The sequence below is a fragment of the Glycine max genome, chromosome 1 (genome assembly GCF_000004515.6).
Source record: "Glycine max cultivar Williams 82 chromosome 1, Glycine_max_v4.0, whole genome shotgun sequence".
Lineage (NCBI taxonomy): Eukaryota > Viridiplantae > Streptophyta > Magnoliopsida > Fabales > Fabaceae > Glycine > Glycine max.
The window spans coordinates 49352714-49371594 of record NC_016088.4 but is presented as its reverse complement, the minus strand read 5'-3'; the positions used below and the strand labels follow the sequence as shown (position 1 = coordinate 49371594).

Sequence of the window (18881 nt, the reverse complement as noted above, 5' to 3'; positions counted from 1 at the left end):
TTGTCAGCTAGAGTCGACATCAAAACTTCCATACTCAAGGAGCTGCCACCTTTATCATATAGATTGATATTAGGAACAAACGTACCTGCATCTCGTGGTTGCAGGTCTGGAGGCCAAGGTTCATGATTGTAGTGGCTTGAAGGTTCTCCTTAACTTAAGGTTTATAACTAGGAGAAGAGTGGATGTAAGTGCCATGTTCCCCCTTAAGAGAACCTTCCACTATTATCCCATTTGTAGTCCCAATCAGTCCTTTATTATAAATACTATATTACTCTCATTGTTGGGTATCATGTGTGGCCTTGAGGGGTTCATATTGTCTTTTTATATTGCATTTATCACAATGGAATTTGATACTATAATCCTAGGAGTCTCCTTCATATGGGGATTCTAAATTTTTCTTTTGAGGTGTGGGTCCTCATCTTCACATGACTTATCCTTCCTTGGGACAAATGCACTATTATTATTATCAATATTTTCAACATACTTCTCATTACTCCTTTCATTGATACCCTCAATTTCCTCTCTAAGAAAGTCATATATGGTCCCCTATTCCTATGAGGAATATTATGCTTTTGATAGGTCAAAGGCTATGGACTTGGGAGATAGCAGAGAAAGGCCCAAAAGAAGGATTAATCCACCTAAATACATGAGGGACTATGTTTGAGCAAGCTGTGAGCAAGTTAGGAAATCCGTTAAAAGAATAAGATGTTGGTATGTTAGTAGTGGGTAGCATCCACTCATAGGATAATATCTTGTCTGATATTCTATTATAATAATAGTACTTTCTGTTATTTGATGTCTGGACCTTTTCCATTTTGCACCTCAAGTATGCTATATATGTAACCTTCGGGTATCAACAGTTTCCTTCTTAATCTTGATTCTGGAGGTTCCCCTTAGTCCTCGAATTCTAAGGGATTATCCTGTTTCCTAACAATTTTGGTGCTTTTATTGAGCATCAATGGCTAACTTCACTCATTCCAAATCTAGCTTAGACCGCCTTGAGGACGTCATTGTCGAATTCACTGCAACTCAAGCCTCCACGATCTCCAAACTCGATGCCCTTCTCCTGAAAATGAATGCCCTAGTAACCAACCAACCCTTCCTATCTTCTTCCTCTGTGAAGTCACCATCAACAGACACAACCATGTTGATGTTGCTTCCCACGATTGCTTCCCACCATCTCAAACCTAAAATTATTTCGTTTACGATCGATACCATCAAACTTTTTTCACTGATGCTTCTCCACTTCCATCTGATCAACCTTCATTTCTAGTCTAGCGGTTTGATGCCTCTATCGTTCTACATCGCCCACCGCCACAACCATTGTCACGAGATCCCCTACCACAATGACACCACCCTGCTCGGCAATGTCGCTATCGTGCGCTGGGTTTGTGTTCAATCCACCATCGAGATGCAACTTCAACGGTGATGGAGCAACTCAATTCCAATCGCAAACATCGTCACCACGACGAGAATGACCATCACCACCACCCACATCACCGCCCCGAGGGGAGCTGGTTCGCGAAGAAAGATTCGCAAGTTCATGACCCTGTTCTGAATTCGATCCAATACGAGGCCCTTCCACTATGCCTCATGTATGGCACGATTAATTTTTCCTCACATCTCCATCATTGATTCCGAGCCGCGCAGCTTAGAGCGCAAGAGCGCGACCTCGAACGACACCATCTCCATCCTTTGCTTTTCAATTTTTTCTCCTTATTCTCAATCTCAGTCGTGCTTTCACAATCCAATCCTCCAATTACCATTTGCCACGCTAACCCCATTCACTCCTTCCATCCCACTTTCACGTTTAATTTTTTCTTCTTTCTCAATGGGGACCACACTCCCCAATGCCCTTGCACGTGCTTTTTCTTTCTCATATCTCCTACACCTAAAAAAAATTGAAGCCCAATTCTCATACTTTATACCTTTTAAATTACTTTTGTTACCTTTTTCTTGTTTTAGATCCCACTTTTGAAGCCTCCTAGAAACCATGGTTTGAAGTTCCATCATCTTGAGAATAAGGTGTTTTTGACAGGCCAGGGAATCATAGGTCAGAGGCTATGGATTTGGGAGAGAGTAGAGAGAGGCCCAAAAGAAGGATTAATTCACCTAAATACATGAGGGACTATGTTTGAGCAAGTTAGGTAATCCGTTAGAAGAATAAGATGTTGGTATGTTAGTAGTGGGTAGCATCCATTCATAGGAGAATATCTTGTCTGATATTTTGTTATAATTGTATGTTCAAAACTCAATCTCAAAACTATTAATTAAGCTCAAAGTATTTTATGTCAATTGATCTAAAGGCTCAACAGTTAACGTCAATTAATAAGATGAAACTTATACTTAAATTATAAAAATTATCTTAAAAGTGCTAATGGCATTAAAATATCAAAGATATTCTTAGTTTTTAATTACTTAAATAAAAAGTAATAAATTCTTTGATTTTTAAATACATTTATCTTTTATTTTATTCATTTTAAAATTATTTAATACATTTGTGTGGAACAATAAGTAATATACACTTTGATTTTTAAATAAATTAATTTCCTATTTCTTTCATTTTCAAATACTTTAATACACCCGTTAGACACAAAAAGAAATAAATAATTTTATTTTTAAATACATTATTTTTTATTTTTTTCATTTTCTAATTCTTCAATACACTTGTTAGGCAAAAAATATTAATTCCATTATTTTTTTCATATTTCCAATATTATTAATTAATTATCAAAAACTAGCTAATTAAGAAGTAAAAGTAAAAATAAGGTTAATGTATCAAAAATTAGTTAATTAGTTGGTATAAAGGGTTAGGTAAAAATATATTAAATATTATTTTTTCAACATTCAAAATATTTTTTTGTAGAAACTATAAAAAAAAATAAAATAGAGAGAATAAAAAATTATGTGATGTTAAAAGCTAGGTAAAAATATTATTAATCAAACTAACATATTTATAATTTTTGAATTTATAAAAAATACTTTTCATTAAAATTTATCCAAACCTATAATTTGATTAAATTAATTTTCAAACTTTATGTTATAGTAAATTATTTATAAATGTAATATTTATAAATATTCTTTTTTATATATTATCTATATAAACCATTTAGGAAAAATAGTAATAATAAAATTCAAATGATTTAAATAAGGAAAGCACTAAATAATTTACAAAAGAAATAAAATTTGCATAAGTTCATTTACTATTAAATTTAATTCTTATAAATAATTTAATTATTATCATGAATTCATATGAAAACCGGATATTTTCAATAAAGGTGGGTTTTTAGTGGTAACTATTTTGGATTCACTTTCTATTTGAAAATCACAAATATCTCTTGTTTTAGTGAATGTTTAAAACCTGAATACTTGATAATCCCTAATTTTTTATTATCAAATTATGAAAAATAGGTAATTGAAAAATAAGAGTCATTTTGGATATACTAACTGTGTGCTCATTGTGAGAACCACGTATCTTTGATTTTCCTATTGCATTCGAGAATATGTAGGAGGAAGAAAACACACTTTGCCAAATTAAGAAAAAAAATTCACAATTTTTTTCTTATTTCAAAAGTTGTTAAGGATTTATCTTGTTAAATTAGGTTTACTTTCTTCTTTTCCTTTTGCATTATTGATTTGATCATTGTAAATTGGTAGTTATTGAATGAAAATAAGTTTAAAATAACGAAATTCAATTAAAAAAATTTAATTAGGGCCATATTTGAAGAGAAACTAATTTTTAGACTTATAACAAGTCACTATACTAGTAAATTAGTCAAAATTGTGAACTTAAGGATAAATTTGTAATTTCAGGTGTAAATTATAAAACTATTATCCTAATTTTTAAGAAGCCAAGTTATTAGAAATATATAATAATAACAAGAAAACTTAATAAAATTAAATAATTATATCTATATATCTAAATATATATAGATATAGATATATATCATGTCATTTTGTATCCTTTTATATTTATTAGTTGAATTATTAGTTAATTTGATCAAACACTCTTAATTCAATTAACTACCTATACCTATACTTTGAACTGAACTAGCTTTGATTTTTTTATTATTATTTTTAATTAACTTATAATTCAACTAATTTATGGACTAGTTTTCTCAAACATGTGTTCTTCTATAAATATGTGGAGCTTATATAATTTTTTAATTAGTAGTAAAAAGGGGGGAAATGCATTGAAGGGGGATTAATTTTTTACAAGAGATAAAAGGATGTGCGAGAAAGAGGTTTGAGGTTTTTTATAATAAAAAGTTTCATGTATTTGTCACCCATTAATTTGGGATTTAAAAAAAATAACATTGAAATACAAAGATTCAAAGACAACTCCAATTTAGGTAGAAAAAAATGTCTCTCAACTACTTTATTTTTTTTTATATATAAAGATATGTCTAAATAGTTATTTTTAATTCTCTATCCTTTATTTTTTAATTTGATCTCCATGCATACGTTACCTTACATGGCATGCAACTTTGGTTTCTTATATATATATATATATATATATATATATATCATATTGTGGATTTTTCATGATAAATTTCGTTGGATGTGAATATGTGATGTTGCTTTATTGGATAAATGAAAGTTGGCTAAATCAAGTTTGCGATTTCTATTATTAAAGCATAATTAACTTACTTTTATGGACTAACTTCAAATCTTTCGATTCATTTAATTAATTTTCTGATGTTCTTAATTATCATCCATCCCAAGCTTTTGAAAAATTCAGCGGATAGCTAATGAATGAACATATCACTAACCATTGTGAAGATTGATTAACTAGATGCAACAAAAGATAACTAGTATCCTACGTCATCATTTCTAACTGCCTGTTCAAGCCTTAAGTATAAATTGCATTAGATATTTAGAACAACATTTATGCCACTAATAATGATCTTATATAATTTGAGTAAGATTGTAACCTTTTCCATAAAAAATACATGTATCACTAAAAAAAAATTCTAGCTTTGCTACATCAATAATATTAAGAGTAATAATATATGAATACTCATATTTCAAGAGTCTTCCATCAATACTCATTATTTCTGTTAATCTTTTCGTTCTTACACACCTATTTCTTCTCTTACTTTCTCTCTCTAAGTGTGGTCTAGATGTTAGGTGTCCACCTATTATTTTCCTACATTAATTTAATGTTCCTATCCTAGCAATGAACAAGATTTGATATTTTTCTTCATACATATGACCCAGATGTGTTGTTCCCTTCTCCTACTACTCTCTTCCAAAACCAATGCTTCTCAAACAGAAGATAAATCTCCTCAATTGGAACTTGCTTGGTTTCGGGCAAGAGGAAGAAAACAAAGCAACTCATAAGGACAATGAAGGCTGCAAACAGTAAGAAGATTCCATATTTGAGGTGGCAAAGTGATACAAGGAAGAATTGTGCCACAAGTGCAGTGAAGATCATGTTGACACACACCACAACACTTTGTGCTGCTGACCTTATCTCTAGTGGGAAAAGCTCGCTAGGAACCAACCATCCCAATGGACCCCACGATCTTCCATATGCCAAAACGAATAGGAAAATAACTATAACCAAAAATATACTAACACCATATGACAGTTCTTTGCCCTTTCCAAATTCAACAGACAAAACTATAGCCATAGCAACCTGCAGATAAAAACGACATAAAATCCTCAAATTAGCAACACAGTAATTAGTAGAGGATATTATCATGTTTGTTGTAGAGAAAACTACTCCAGAAGTATAAACTGTTATAACTTAGTTAGAACACATAATAGTTGCCCTACCTTGCAATGAAATTTAATTTTAATTTGTTAGAAAAATAGAGAAATAAGAGGATCGAGTAATAAATTACTTAAACCTAGTTTAGATCAGAGTCTAACTCACGGGAGCTTATTAATTAAGATAATTAAATAACATTTGGTTCTTGACATAATTAACTTATAGGCGATATGAAAAAACTACATGAGAGAACTTTTAAAAGAATTAAAGAGCAGACTATTGATTTTAATATATGCAAGATTATTTCAAGACTATATCTTTTTGAATAAGTACTTGTTTAACAAATTTTCCAAATTAACTCTTAGTCATAGAGGCTATTACATCAGAGTCATTAACTAACAATTCTAATAACTTAAACTTGTAAGTAAAAATACATGAATATGCAAAGAGGCTGTTTCCGGATTCGAACCCATGACCAACAAGTCACCAAGGCACAACTTTACCGCTGCACCAGGGCTCGTCCTCGAAGTTTTTATATAGTTTTGATCTTATTTCTAACAATGTTTTTCATTTCATTTATGCTTTATGAGCTTTAAGGACAAAACTTAAAAAGTTGTGATAAACGTACCATGCAGATTATCATTTCAGCACCGGCTTCCAAAAAGAAAGCTCTCCTACCAAACCTGTCTACAAAAGCCATTGAGATGAGTGTGGCAACAACAAGTGCTACACTTGTAATAACAGATGAATACAAAGATGCTCCAGAGCCAAATCCCAAGGTTTGGAAAATGACAGGAGCATAGAAGAGGATGGAGTTGTTGCCAGTTAACTGCTGAAATGCAGGAATAGCAACGGCACCAATTATTAACTGGGGTCTGTTTTTTCTCAGAAGAAGGTTCTGGAATGGGTTCTTGATAGATTTTGCTTCTCTGCTAGCCTCAATAAGATCATCAAATTCAGCATCAACATTAGGGGTGCCCCTAACCTTCTCCAACACCGCTCGTCCTTCGTCGAATCTGCCTTGTTCCACAAGACTGTTGGGTGTCTCAGGACAAAACAACCCTCCAATGAACATCAAAACTGCTGGAAATGTAGCTAAACCAAGGGATAGCCTCCACCCCCAAGGATGAAGCTTCTCGGTGCCATAATTCACAAGGTTGGCAATCAAAATTCCCAAGCATGTTGTTAACTGAAAGAGTTGGTTCACTGCTCCTCTCACTTTTGAAGGAGCCATTTCTGAAAGATAGAGAGGAACGGCCTGCAGAATAATTAGAAAAACAATTCAAGTAAAATTGGTAACACCAGTGGGGTGTAAGGATTTAACTTCTCTCTGAAGTGAGATTTTGATTTTAAAAAGAATAAAGTATGCAATAGCAGTCATTGATGGGATTAGGGCTGTTAAAAGTAAAAATAAAAACTAAACTGAACTTATATGTGGAGCATATATAACTGAACTCAATTGCACTAAAAAAAACTGAATTATTTTGAATAGAAAATTGAACTAATATGTTCTTTGATTCAATTTTAAAAACTTGAACTGCTCCTAAATTAAATTGCATGAAAAAGAACTAAACTGTAACTTGTGAAATTTAAAAATATGAAGAATATGCTTCTAAAAATATGTTAATTGAGGATAATTCAACAATTCGAAACAATTGGAAAGTTTAGTTCGTTCGAACTATTATGGGTGCCTGGATACGCGTTGGAATTATGTTTGACGGAAAAAACTAACTTTTCAAAACAAAAATTCAAAAGCAACTAGGTTGTAACTTTCATTTGAAAGATCGTTGGCATTGAATTCGACTGTTTTCTAAATACATACTATGCAGTTCAATTCAGTTCGTCCAAATTCCGCTTTTACATTTCAGTTTAGCAGTTCAATCACCTATTTTTGCTCATCCCTAGATGGGAAAATCAAAGGTCAATATTATATACTTACATATAAATAACACATGATGCATGTTATAGGACTAGGTACGCATGCATGTGTTAGAATATCACTAGCAATATTAGGTGGTATACGCACATGCATAACACATCATGCATTTGTTAGAATATTAACTATTAATTTTCTTATAGATGATTTAGATTACTACTTTAGAAGAGCCAAAATCTGGGGTGTAAAGGCTTTAATGAATAACAATTTCCGTTTTTCAATTTGAGAATATGGTTATTAATTTGGTTAAGGTTAAACTTACTTGGTTACCAAATCCAATGCCAACACCAAGAAGGATACGCCCAATGATCAACATTGAAATGTTCCTGGCAGCTGCATTGAGAATAGCTCCTATAAAGAAGCTTACGGAGCCAGCTAAGATGCTAGCTTTTCTGCCTTTGTTTTTTGTTACACTGGAAGCACCAAATGTGGACACAAGAGCAGCAAAGTATAGAGATGAAGTAAAGAGTGTCAATGTCTGATCATCATATTTACAATAATCTGTCTCCACAAGATGTGCATGCTTCTTTTCATACACCTTTGGGAAGAACTCTATGAGGAAATCATCCATGGAGGTAACTCCACCTGCATTACCAAGCAATAAGTGATAAAAGATTTCAACATTATTTTATCATTCAAAATTTAATAAAACATGCAGGGAACAAGTGCAAGCTATATTAAGGTCTTTGTTTGATTATTATATATTTTGAAAAGAGTTCTGTTTTCTAAAATATACCAAGAAGAGGATGCTCCTATATAGTCCTAAAAGATGATATTGTTTGATCAACTAGCCCCCAAAGCAGTTGAACAAAATAGAAGAAAAGAATGAGAAAATATATATCTCTCCGCTGATTCAATATATTTTTGTTTTTAAACGGTTGTTTAGAAAATAATTTTCAAAATTCGATAAATTTTAGGTGAGAAAATTGATTGCTCGATAATGTAGAATTGTTTAAGAAAACGCCACTTTTAAATCAAAAAAGTGAAAGGAATAAAAAATGTGCTAAATTTCCCATGGTTTTGTTTTGAATGCAAGATAGCTAGAACTCACCTGAAACACCAAGATCATAGCCAAATAGAGAACCACCAAGAGCTCCAACAATGCAAGAATAGATGAAATATCCAGTAATCTTGTACTGGTAAAGATGCGCCCTCTTGAGTGTTCCAGCATCAGAAAATCCTCCACCTGCCATTTTTGCCTCGCTTCTTCTCTGCCTATCAATTAATTCAGTGACAAAATTAACCACTCTCTTGGTTAAGATAAGAGCACACACTTGACTAGACAAAGGTTACATATCACCCAGAAAAACAAAGAGATCAACGGTTAAGTGTCTAGCTAGTTTCATGAGTATTCGAAAACCATATATCAATTAATTTGCATGCAGTAGATGACACACAGTTAATACCAAGGTCTAATTTGGTTCTTCTTTTTCTTTTTTTTATCCCTTCACTTTTCCTTGATTTAGTTAATGGATTTGGAGGGTTGTTAATGGTTCTTCTGTGTAAGCCGCTCAAGCACAAGAAAGAAGTTAAGGCCTGAGTGCAGCAATAGTTAACAAACCAATATTACAAGATTGAGTGGGAATAAAAATATTAATGAAATTGACTAATTCCTTTGCATTATGTGTGTTGAAAACAAGTGTTTCCATATCCCTCTTACAGGGCAATTTCTTGTCCGTTGTTTCTGCTTAACCGTTTTTCGTGTTGCCCGTTTCTTGACCTATTTTTTCTCCATATCTTCAGTCTTCACGCATGTTAAATTTTATAATTTTACTTACATGCAACATATTTGTTTATTTTTTTTCTCCCAAGTCAAAGTATATTTACACCTCTTACTCTTGGTCCAAAATATCAACAAGATGAATATTTATTGTCTCAACCATCCTAGTTTGTCCCAATCTCAATAAAACACATGGATATCTATCTCTCTATATTGATTTCCAAGCATAATTTAATCGGTATATTGTAATAATTCATGGTCATAACATTTTGAAATTTTGTAACGCTCATCAATTTTGAAAGCCAAATTGAATGGCTGTTAATGGATGATAATGGCCAATAATGAATTGTAACAGCCAATAATGAGTGGTAATGGCTGGTAAATGCATTCTTGATGGTAGAATGCCTATATAAGCACATGAATTTGGTCCCTGAGCTCATCCCTTCGAATTCAGTCTTATACACCATCTAGAGAGTGGAAGAGAGAGAGCTTGGAAGAACCAAAACAAGAAACTCTTCATAGCAATGGTTGGAGGTATGTTTTGATCTGTAATTTCCGCATTTTGTTAATAACCTGTGTTTCTTTGTAGTTTGTAATATCACAGGTTAAAAGAGATTTGTTCTAACATTTGGTATCAGAGCAAGAATTGCCTCTGCCTTGTCCATTTTCGTTTTTCAGTATTTTCCGATTTGATTTTGTTTATGGTATGAAGGGCCTTGTTTCTTAAAAAATAAAATTAGAAATATGTATTTCGTTTGATTTCCTTAATTTTGGCTTTTGAATCGTGAAAAATGGTGTCCAAATGAATGAAAAACGAACGGGTCTGCGTATGGGTCGGGTTTGACCCGCTAAAGGTTGAAGATGATGAACAGTGTTTTAAAAAAAAAAAAAAGACAAAAACTCCTACGTTATATACACTAAAGTATGTGCAGACCACTAAACCAGTAAAGCTTTTTTGATATATAGTCGTTTTTAATACGTTATATACACATTCTGCTTTACAGTTTTTGGAATTTTGATTTAATTTATGCATAAATATATTCTAGAACATTTTATTCTATGCATATATATATGAAATAAAATGCAAAATATTATATTTCAATTATAAAATTATATGAGAATCTTATTCATAATTATATTGTATCTTGATTTTGAAATGCAAAATACTATTTATTCTCATATAATAAATTTTTATGTCTAAGTGATCTTTATGATTTTGATTAATTATGGATTAGCCACAGCATCTATATTTGATTAAAATTATATATTAAGTTGGTTAAAGATCATATAAGGAATTAGACATAATATTGTAATTAATTATACTTATATAATGAATTTTATCTCACAAGAATTTTTATTATATCTGTATAATTAATTGGGATAAAATGACGTATTATTTTTCATGATTTACCCACAGGCATCATGATGTATGTATAATTTGTCGATTTTATCATAAAGTAAAAATTTACGATAGAAATTAAATTATTTTCATATTGTACCCGTATAGCATGAATATTGAGCAAGTAATTTGATTATTCTATCATAAGGTTTAATTGTTTCTTATTGAATTAAAAATTTAGCCCACAAGCAATTTTTATGTCACAAGATTCAATTTTATGGTATGTTTACATTGGTAAAAGATACAATTAAGATTAATATGCCTTAAATTTTGACATAAGCCTTTGAATTTTGCAGCTTCTCAAACTATTAGTTTTTCTGATATTCAATGTGATGTTCCCGAACTCAAAGGAGATAACTATAAGATATGGAAGGAGAGAATTCTTTTACAATTGGGGTGGATGGACATAGATTATGCTATAAGGAAAGACGAACCACCTGCAATCACAAATGAAAGTAGCCCAGCTGACATTGCGCTATATGAGCGGTGGGAGCGATCCAACCGGCTCAGCGTGATGTTCATTAAGACTAAAATCTCGGCTGGGATACGTGGTTCTGTTGACCAGCATGAAAAGGTCCGAGACTTGCTTAAGGCCATTGATGACCAGTTCATCACTTCAGATAAGACTTTAGCAAGCACCTTGATCATGAAGTTTTCTTCTCTTCGGCTCACCAGTGTGAAAGGTGTGCGTGAGTACATCATGAAAATGCGAGATATTTCAGCTCAACTTAAGAAACTAGAGGTTGATATGTCTGAGTCCTTCCTAGTGCATTTCATTTTGAACACCCTTCCGCATGAATATGGGCCATTTAAGATTTCCTACAACACACATAAAGATAAATAGTCTATCAATGAATTAATGACCATGTGTGTTCAGGAAGAAGAAAGGCTTGTAATGGAGATGGGTGAGAGTGCACTGCTGACTACTGCTTATGGGAAGAACAAAGCAATTAAGTCTCAAGCTTATCAGAAGGGGAATGGTAAAATACCACCTCAAGTTGATATTAAGAAGGTGGCAAAGTGTTTCTTTTGCAAGAAGAAGGGACACATGAAAAAGAATTGCCCCGGGTTCCAGAAATGGCTTGAGAAGAAAGGTAAATCAATCTCATTAGTATGTTATGAATCTAATATGGTTAGTGTTAATATTAACACCTGGTGGATTGATTCTGGATCTACTATTCATATTGCAAATTCTTTACAGGGTATGCAAAACCTAAGGAAACCAGTGGGAAGTGAGCAAAGCATTTTATCAGGCAATAAGCTAGGCTCACATGTGGAGGCCATTGGAACTTGCATTTTGACTTTAAGTAGTGGCTTTATTTTAAAATTAGAAAGGACTTTTTATGTACCAAGTTTTTCCCGAAACTTGATTTCTATTTCAAGGCTTGTACCGTTTGGATATTCCTTTAATTTCAAAGACACATCATTTGAGTTATTTTATAATTCTGAATGTGTTGGGAATGGTATATTGTCTGATGGTCTTTATCTTCTTGGTTTACAAAATAATGCCACTTATAGTTCTATGCATGTTCAAACTGGTATTAAAAGGTGTAATATTAATGAGAATTCCTCTATGTTATGGCACCAGAGATTAGGACATATCTCCATTGAGAGGATTAAAAGGTTAGTGAAAGATGGGGTACTCAATACTCTAGATTTTGCTGACTTTAAGACTTGTGTGGACTGCATTAAGGGTAAGCAGACCAACATGTCTAAGAAAGGTGCTAATAGGAGTTCAAGCATATTAGAAATAATTCATACTGATATTTGTTGTCCAGATATGGATGCACATGGTCAGAAATATTTTATCACCTTTATAGATGATTATTCACGATATATGAATGTTTATTTGCTTCATAACAAATACGAAGCATTGGATGCCTTCAAAGTCTTTAAGGCTGAAGTTGAGAACCAATGTGGCAAGCAAATAAAAATAGTGAGATCAGATAGAGGTGGAGAATACTATGACAGGTATACTGAGAATGGACAAGCACCTGGTCTCTTTGCAAAGTTCCTTCAAGAACATGGGATTGTTGCCCAATACACTATGCCTGGTTCTCCGAATCAGAATGGTGTGGCAGAAAGAAGGAACCGAACATTATTGGACATGGTGCGGAGTATGCTTAGCAACTCCAATCTTCCTAAATCCTTGTGGGCTGAAGCACTAAAGACGGCAGCGTATATATTAAATCGTGTTCCAACCAAGGCTGTCCCAAAGACACCTTTTGAGTTATTTAAAGGTTGGAAACCGAGTTTGAAACATATGCGCGTTTGGGGTTATCCGTCTGAGGTGAGAATATATAACCCACAAGAGAAGAAACTTGACCCGAGGACCATTAGTGGGTATTTCATTGGATATGCCGAAAGGTCTAAAGGTTATAGGTTTTATTGTCCACATCATATTACTAGGATTGTGGAATCAAGAAATGCCAAATTTATTGAAAATGATTTGATCAGTGGGAGTGATCAATTTAGGGACTTAGGTTCTGAAATTGATTATATAGAATCTCAACCTTCCACGTCAAATGAAAGATTGGTTGTAATTCATACCCCTCAAGTTCAAAGGGATGATGAACAACACATGATTGGCATTCCACAAACTGTTGTTGATAATCCAGTAGATCAAGTTGATCATCAAATTCATGAAAATGATGAACAACCAGTTGAACAACATGATCCCCAAGAAAATGTTGATGCAACATTAAGGAGGTCTACTAGAGTAAGAAAATCAGCTATTCCTAGTGATTATATTGTATATTTGCAAGAATCTGACTATAATATTGGAGCTGAAAATGATCCTGAAACTTTTGATCAAGCCATGAGTTGTAAAGAGTCAAATTTATGGTATGATGCCATGAAGGATGAGATGAGTTCCATGCAGAGTAACAAAGTTTGGAACCTTGTAGAGTTGCCTAATGGGGCGAAGGCCATTGGATGTAAATGGGTCTTTAAGACCAAAAAGGATTCATTAGGCAACATTGAGAGATACAAGGCAAGACTTGTTGCTAAGGGATTTACTCAAAAGGAAGGAATAGATTACAAAGAGACTTTTTCTCCAGTATCTAAGAAAGATTCTCTTCGTATAATCTTGGCATTAGTTGCTCATTTTGACCTTGAGTTGCAACAAATGGATGTGAAAACAGCTTTTCTTAATGGTGATTTAGAGGAGGAGGTTTATATGAAACAACCTGAAGGTTTCTCCTCTAATAGTGGTGAGCATTTGGTTTGCAAGCTTAATAAATCTATATATGGTTTAAAACAAGCTTCCCGTCAGTGGTACCTTAAGTTTCATGGGATAATTTCTTCATTTGGTTTTGATGAAAACCCCATGGATCAATGCATATACCACAAGGTTAGTGGGAGTAAAATATGCTTTCTTGTTTTATATGTAGATGATATTTTACTTGCAGCCAATGATCGGGGTTTGCTACATGAGGTGAAACAATTTCTCTCTAAGAATTTTGACATGAAGGATATGGGTGATGCATCTTATGTCATCGGCATTAAGATTCATAGAGATAGATCTCGAGGTATTTTGGGTCTATCACAGGAAACCTATATTAACAAAATTCTAGAGAGATTTCGGATGAAAGATTGTTCACCAAGTGTTGCTCCCATTGTGAAGGGTGATAGGTTTAATTTGAACCAATGTCCAAAGAATGACTTTGAGAGGGAACAAATGAAAAACATTCCTTATGCTTCAGTTGTTGGAAGCCTCATGTATGCTCAAGTATGCACAAGGCCTGACATTGCTTTTGCAGTTGGAATGTTAGGAAGATATCAGAGTAATCCAGGTATTGACCACTGGAGAGCTGCTAAGAAAGTGTTGAGGTACCTTCAAGGGACCAAAGATTACATGCTTATGTATAGACAGACAGACAATCTAGATGTGATTGGTTATTCAGACTCAGACTTTGCTGGTTGTGTTGACTCTCGTAGATCAACATCTGGGTACATTTTCATGATGGCTGGTGGAGCTATTTCATGGAGGAGTGTTAAGCAGTCTTTGACTGCTACTTCTACCATGGAAGCTGAGTTTGTCTCTTGTTTTGAGGCTACATCACATGATGTATGGCTTAAAAGTTTCATTTCTGGGCTGAAGATAATTGATACTATTTCAAGGCCTTTAAGAATTTTTTGCAATAACTCAGCTGCTGTCTTTATGGCTAAGAATAACAAAAGTGGAAGTCGAAGTAAGCACATCGACATTAAGTACTTAGCCATTAGAGAAAGAGTAAAAGACAAGAAAGTGGTCATTGAGCATATAAGCACTGAGTTGATGATCGCTGATCCTTTAACTAAAGGCATGCCACCGTTTAAATTTAAGGATCATGTAGAAAGAATGGGACTTGGTTCCAATTTATGATTGTATACATATATGTAAAAATTGAAACTTTTATATTATGATATTTTCTCATATTTTGGTGCACATTGATTTATTTGAGAAAAATTATGTTTTGGACCAAGAATAAACATTGGGTTTATTCATGAAGTTTTATTACCACTTTAAGTATACTGCTTGGGAAATTGAGTATATTGTAATACATAGATGATATTACTCGTTATAAGAGGAACTATCACTATGATTCATATATTCATTTCTTAAGAAGATTGAGCATTAAGTCAAAATGTTTAGACCAAGTGGGAGAATGTAATAATTCATGGTCATAACATTTTGAAATTTTGTAACGCTCATCAGTTTTGAAAGCCAAATTGAATGGCTGTTAATGGATGATAATGGCCAATAATGAATTGTAACAGCCAATAATGAGTGGTAATGGCTGGTAAATGCATTCTTGATGGTAGAATGCCTATATAAGCACATGAATTTGGTCCCTGAGCTCATCCCTTCGAATTCAGTCTTATACACCATCTAGAGAGTGGAAGAGAGAGAGTTTGGAAGAACCAAAACAAGAAACTCTTCATAGCAATGGCTGGAGGTATGTTTTGATCTGTAATTTCCGCATTTTGTTAATAACCTGTGTTTCTTTGTAGTTTGTAATATCACAGGTTAAAAGAGATTTGTTCTAACATATATATATATATATATATATATATATATATATATATATATATATATATATATATATATATATATATATATATATATATATATATATATATGCCCGAAATCGTAAGAGTGCACAGATGACATTTCACCTTAATTCGATTTATTACCTATTTAAAGGTTACTTATGATTTCAATTCAAAATTATTTAGTTAAAAAAATACAAGTCACTATCTCTTGTTATTAGTTAATCAAAATATATTTCATTTTTTATTCCAATGAATAAAAAACATATATTTTTTATTCTATAAGTTTATAGCTTATTATGTTAGCTTTTAGATATAAACTTACAAATCTATATTACTATCTATGTATATATGTATATAAAAGTAAAATGCACTTGAACATAGGTACTACTTATTGTACTTCACTTTAAAAAAAAGTACTTAATGATCATAATAATGTGGTATTTATATAAATATAGAAATAAACATTTTTCTTTAATTTTATCAAATATTATACTAGTTAAATCAAACGAATGAAATATAAATTTAGTTAACGTGTGACTTTTCATCTGAATGTAGAATGTAGAATGTAGATTAAATAAAGGTAACTGTTATAAAATGGAAAGGTGGCATGAAAAATGTGCACTTGGTAATCCCAAGTGAACCACATGTTCCAATGCTGAAAACATTGTGAAGGATTGAAACTTTCACTCCTAATTCTCACTTAGAAATTTCAGTGCTCTTTCTTGAATTGAACACTTTCGATTCTCTTGCAGCTTCTCTCGCGGACAACATCAATAATTTATGACTTAATTAAGTTTTTTATACTTAAAATATAGGTAATTTTTATATAATTATCTAACATTTTTTTTTCATCCAAATACTTGAAAAAAATTTCAGTTTCATTTTACTACACGTCGTTAGTCGTCTTCCATTAAGTGATAACAAAATAGATAGAGTATCACATCATCATGTCTTATCACGGACACCTCATTGTCATGTTATCACCTTCAATAATGTGTCAATAACGTGTCGGTGACAAGACATGATAATATGATACTTTATCTATTACGTCACAGCTTAACGACTAACGGTAGGTACTTGATTGAAAAAAAAATGAATTTTTAGGTAGTAATCTGAAAAACGTATATTTTCCAAGAATGAAAAAGTTATTTAAATCATATATAATTGGTGTTTTATAGTCTATGATCAATGTACACATATAACATGTTATATCTTCTCCCACTCTTCCTTCACTAGAATCTAGCTAAATTCTCTTTTAGTTTTGTCCATATATTAAATATACACATCTTAACTCTTTAATTTCACCTTTAATATCATCTTATTAATTTAATTCAGTTGATTAAACATGATAAATTAATAGGTGAATTATTGTAAATTTTAAATTGTATTTTTTGTTCCTACCAATAAAAAATATCTTATTAATTTAATTTATATTCTTATTTTGAATGAGGAATTATCTTAAAAAACAAATAGGATGAAGTAAATTATATATATATTCATCAATTTATTTTAATTATTATTTAGTTTTTTGATAAGTTTACAAATATTTGATCAAATAAAAGTGTTTGAGAAATGATTTTTTTCTTATGACTTATAAGATTTGCTTTTAAACATTGCTTAAAATTGCAATTATCATTTTTATTTTTATGTTCAATAAAATAATAAAATTTATCCTTTTATCTAAAATTAAATTATTTATTTTGATAAAACTCCTTCTTATCATTTGTTAACTAAAAAATTGTTTTTCAGATTGGCTTAATTAAGTATTTTATACCTAAAAAATAGATCATTTTCTAGTTATTACCTAAAAATTTATTTTTTGTCAAATAACTACCAGACAAAATTTTCAGTTTTATTTTATTATCTGTCATTAGTCGTCTTCTATTAAGTGATGATGTGACAAACGAAGTATCATTTCATCACGTCTTGTCATTGACGAGGTGTCGTGACAATACGTGATGATGTGTCAATCTATCTATCACGTCATCACTTAACGAAAGACGACTAACAACATGTAGTAAAATAAAACTGAAAAAAATTTCAAGTACTTGTGTGAAAAAAAATGAGTGTTAGATAGTAATATGAAAATGACTTATATTGCTGGTATGAAAAACTTAATTAAGCCTTAATTTATTGGTGGTGCTTTTCATTTTTTGAGTTCTTATTTGGAAGTGAGATGGTGTCCTAGAACGTTTTGCTATTGATGGTGAACTACTCACACTATTGATTGGCATTTCTTTTTGTTTTGATAAAATTTTGTTGAATAATGAAGGTATTATGTATTAATTACTTTAGCCACACTGAAACATATGAAAAATAAGAAAGTCATTAAGATAGAATGCATTGAGAAAGCATGCTTTTATGAAGTTAAAGGAATGGTGTTGTTCTTTTATCAGGCATTCATATTTTAGTTTCGCTGATGATTATATAGAACAATTCGAGTATTTTAGACGATGAGTATTATATCGTAAAATATTATGCAAGTATCTGATGACAGCAGGGGATATGGATTTTTGTTTTGATTTGTTTTGTTTATATGCAATCTTTATTTTACGAAGTTAATTAAGGAAAGGTTGTTCTTTTCAGACATTCATATTTTAGTTCTGTTGATGATTATATAGCACACTTCGAGTATTATATCGTATTATTGTGCAAGTATTTGATGACAACAAGGCTTTCACCTCTCCACCGTACTGCTTTCCCAACTAATTATTCACTTGGAACAAAATAATGACTAACACAAAAATGATAAATAAACATTTTTATTCATCCGTTTGGCATGAAAGGGTGTCAGCAATTTTAGTTTAATAAAATTATGAATTATATTTCATTAATTTAAAATCTATTTTAGAGAAATATAATAATGTTTTCACATATTTTTGTTAATATTAATAATTTTATGTAATTATATCAAATAATATGTTTCATAAGATGTATTATAATTAATAATAAGAGAATAAAATGTTCTTTTTAGTTTAATTAGCATAAGTAAACATTATTTGTTCTACACACTCTAATGCAATTATATGTAAGAATATATCTATATGTAAAACCTAATCTTACTGGCCAACAA

General features: G+C 31.8%; 1 protein-coding gene across 1 annotated transcript; it reads right to left on the bottom strand.

Annotated features, from left to right (window-relative positions):
• Positions 1–5203: 5203 nt before the first annotated feature.
• On the bottom strand, positions 5204–8845 carry LOC100802488 (sugar transport protein 14). Its single transcript, XM_014762492.2, has 4 exons — positions 8704–8845; positions 7915–8237; positions 6345–6974; positions 5204–5641 (listed from the first exon to the last, which is right to left on the bottom strand). The coding sequence occupies exons 1-4, from the start codon at positions 8843–8845 to the stop codon at positions 5204–5206; spliced, it is 1533 nt and encodes a 510-aa protein (XP_014617978.1).
• Positions 8846–18881: the final 10036 nt, after the last annotated feature.

What these genes read in the sequence shown, in the direction of transcription:
- LOC100802488 (XM_014762492.2), bottom strand. Translation starts at nt 8,845, where the DNA reads ATGGCAGGTGGAGGATTTTCTGATGCTGGAACACTCAAGAGGGCGCAT. An exon ending in CTATGATCTTGGTGTTTCAG is followed by an intron (nt 8,238 to 8,703) that starts GTGAGTTCTAGC and finishes TTGGTAATGCAG; the next exon opens with GTGGAGTTACCTCCATGGAT. An exon ending in CTGAAATGATAATCTGCATG is followed by an intron (nt 5,642 to 6,344) that starts GTACGTTTATCA and finishes TTTTATCTGCAG; the next exon opens with GTTGCTATGGCTATAGTTTT.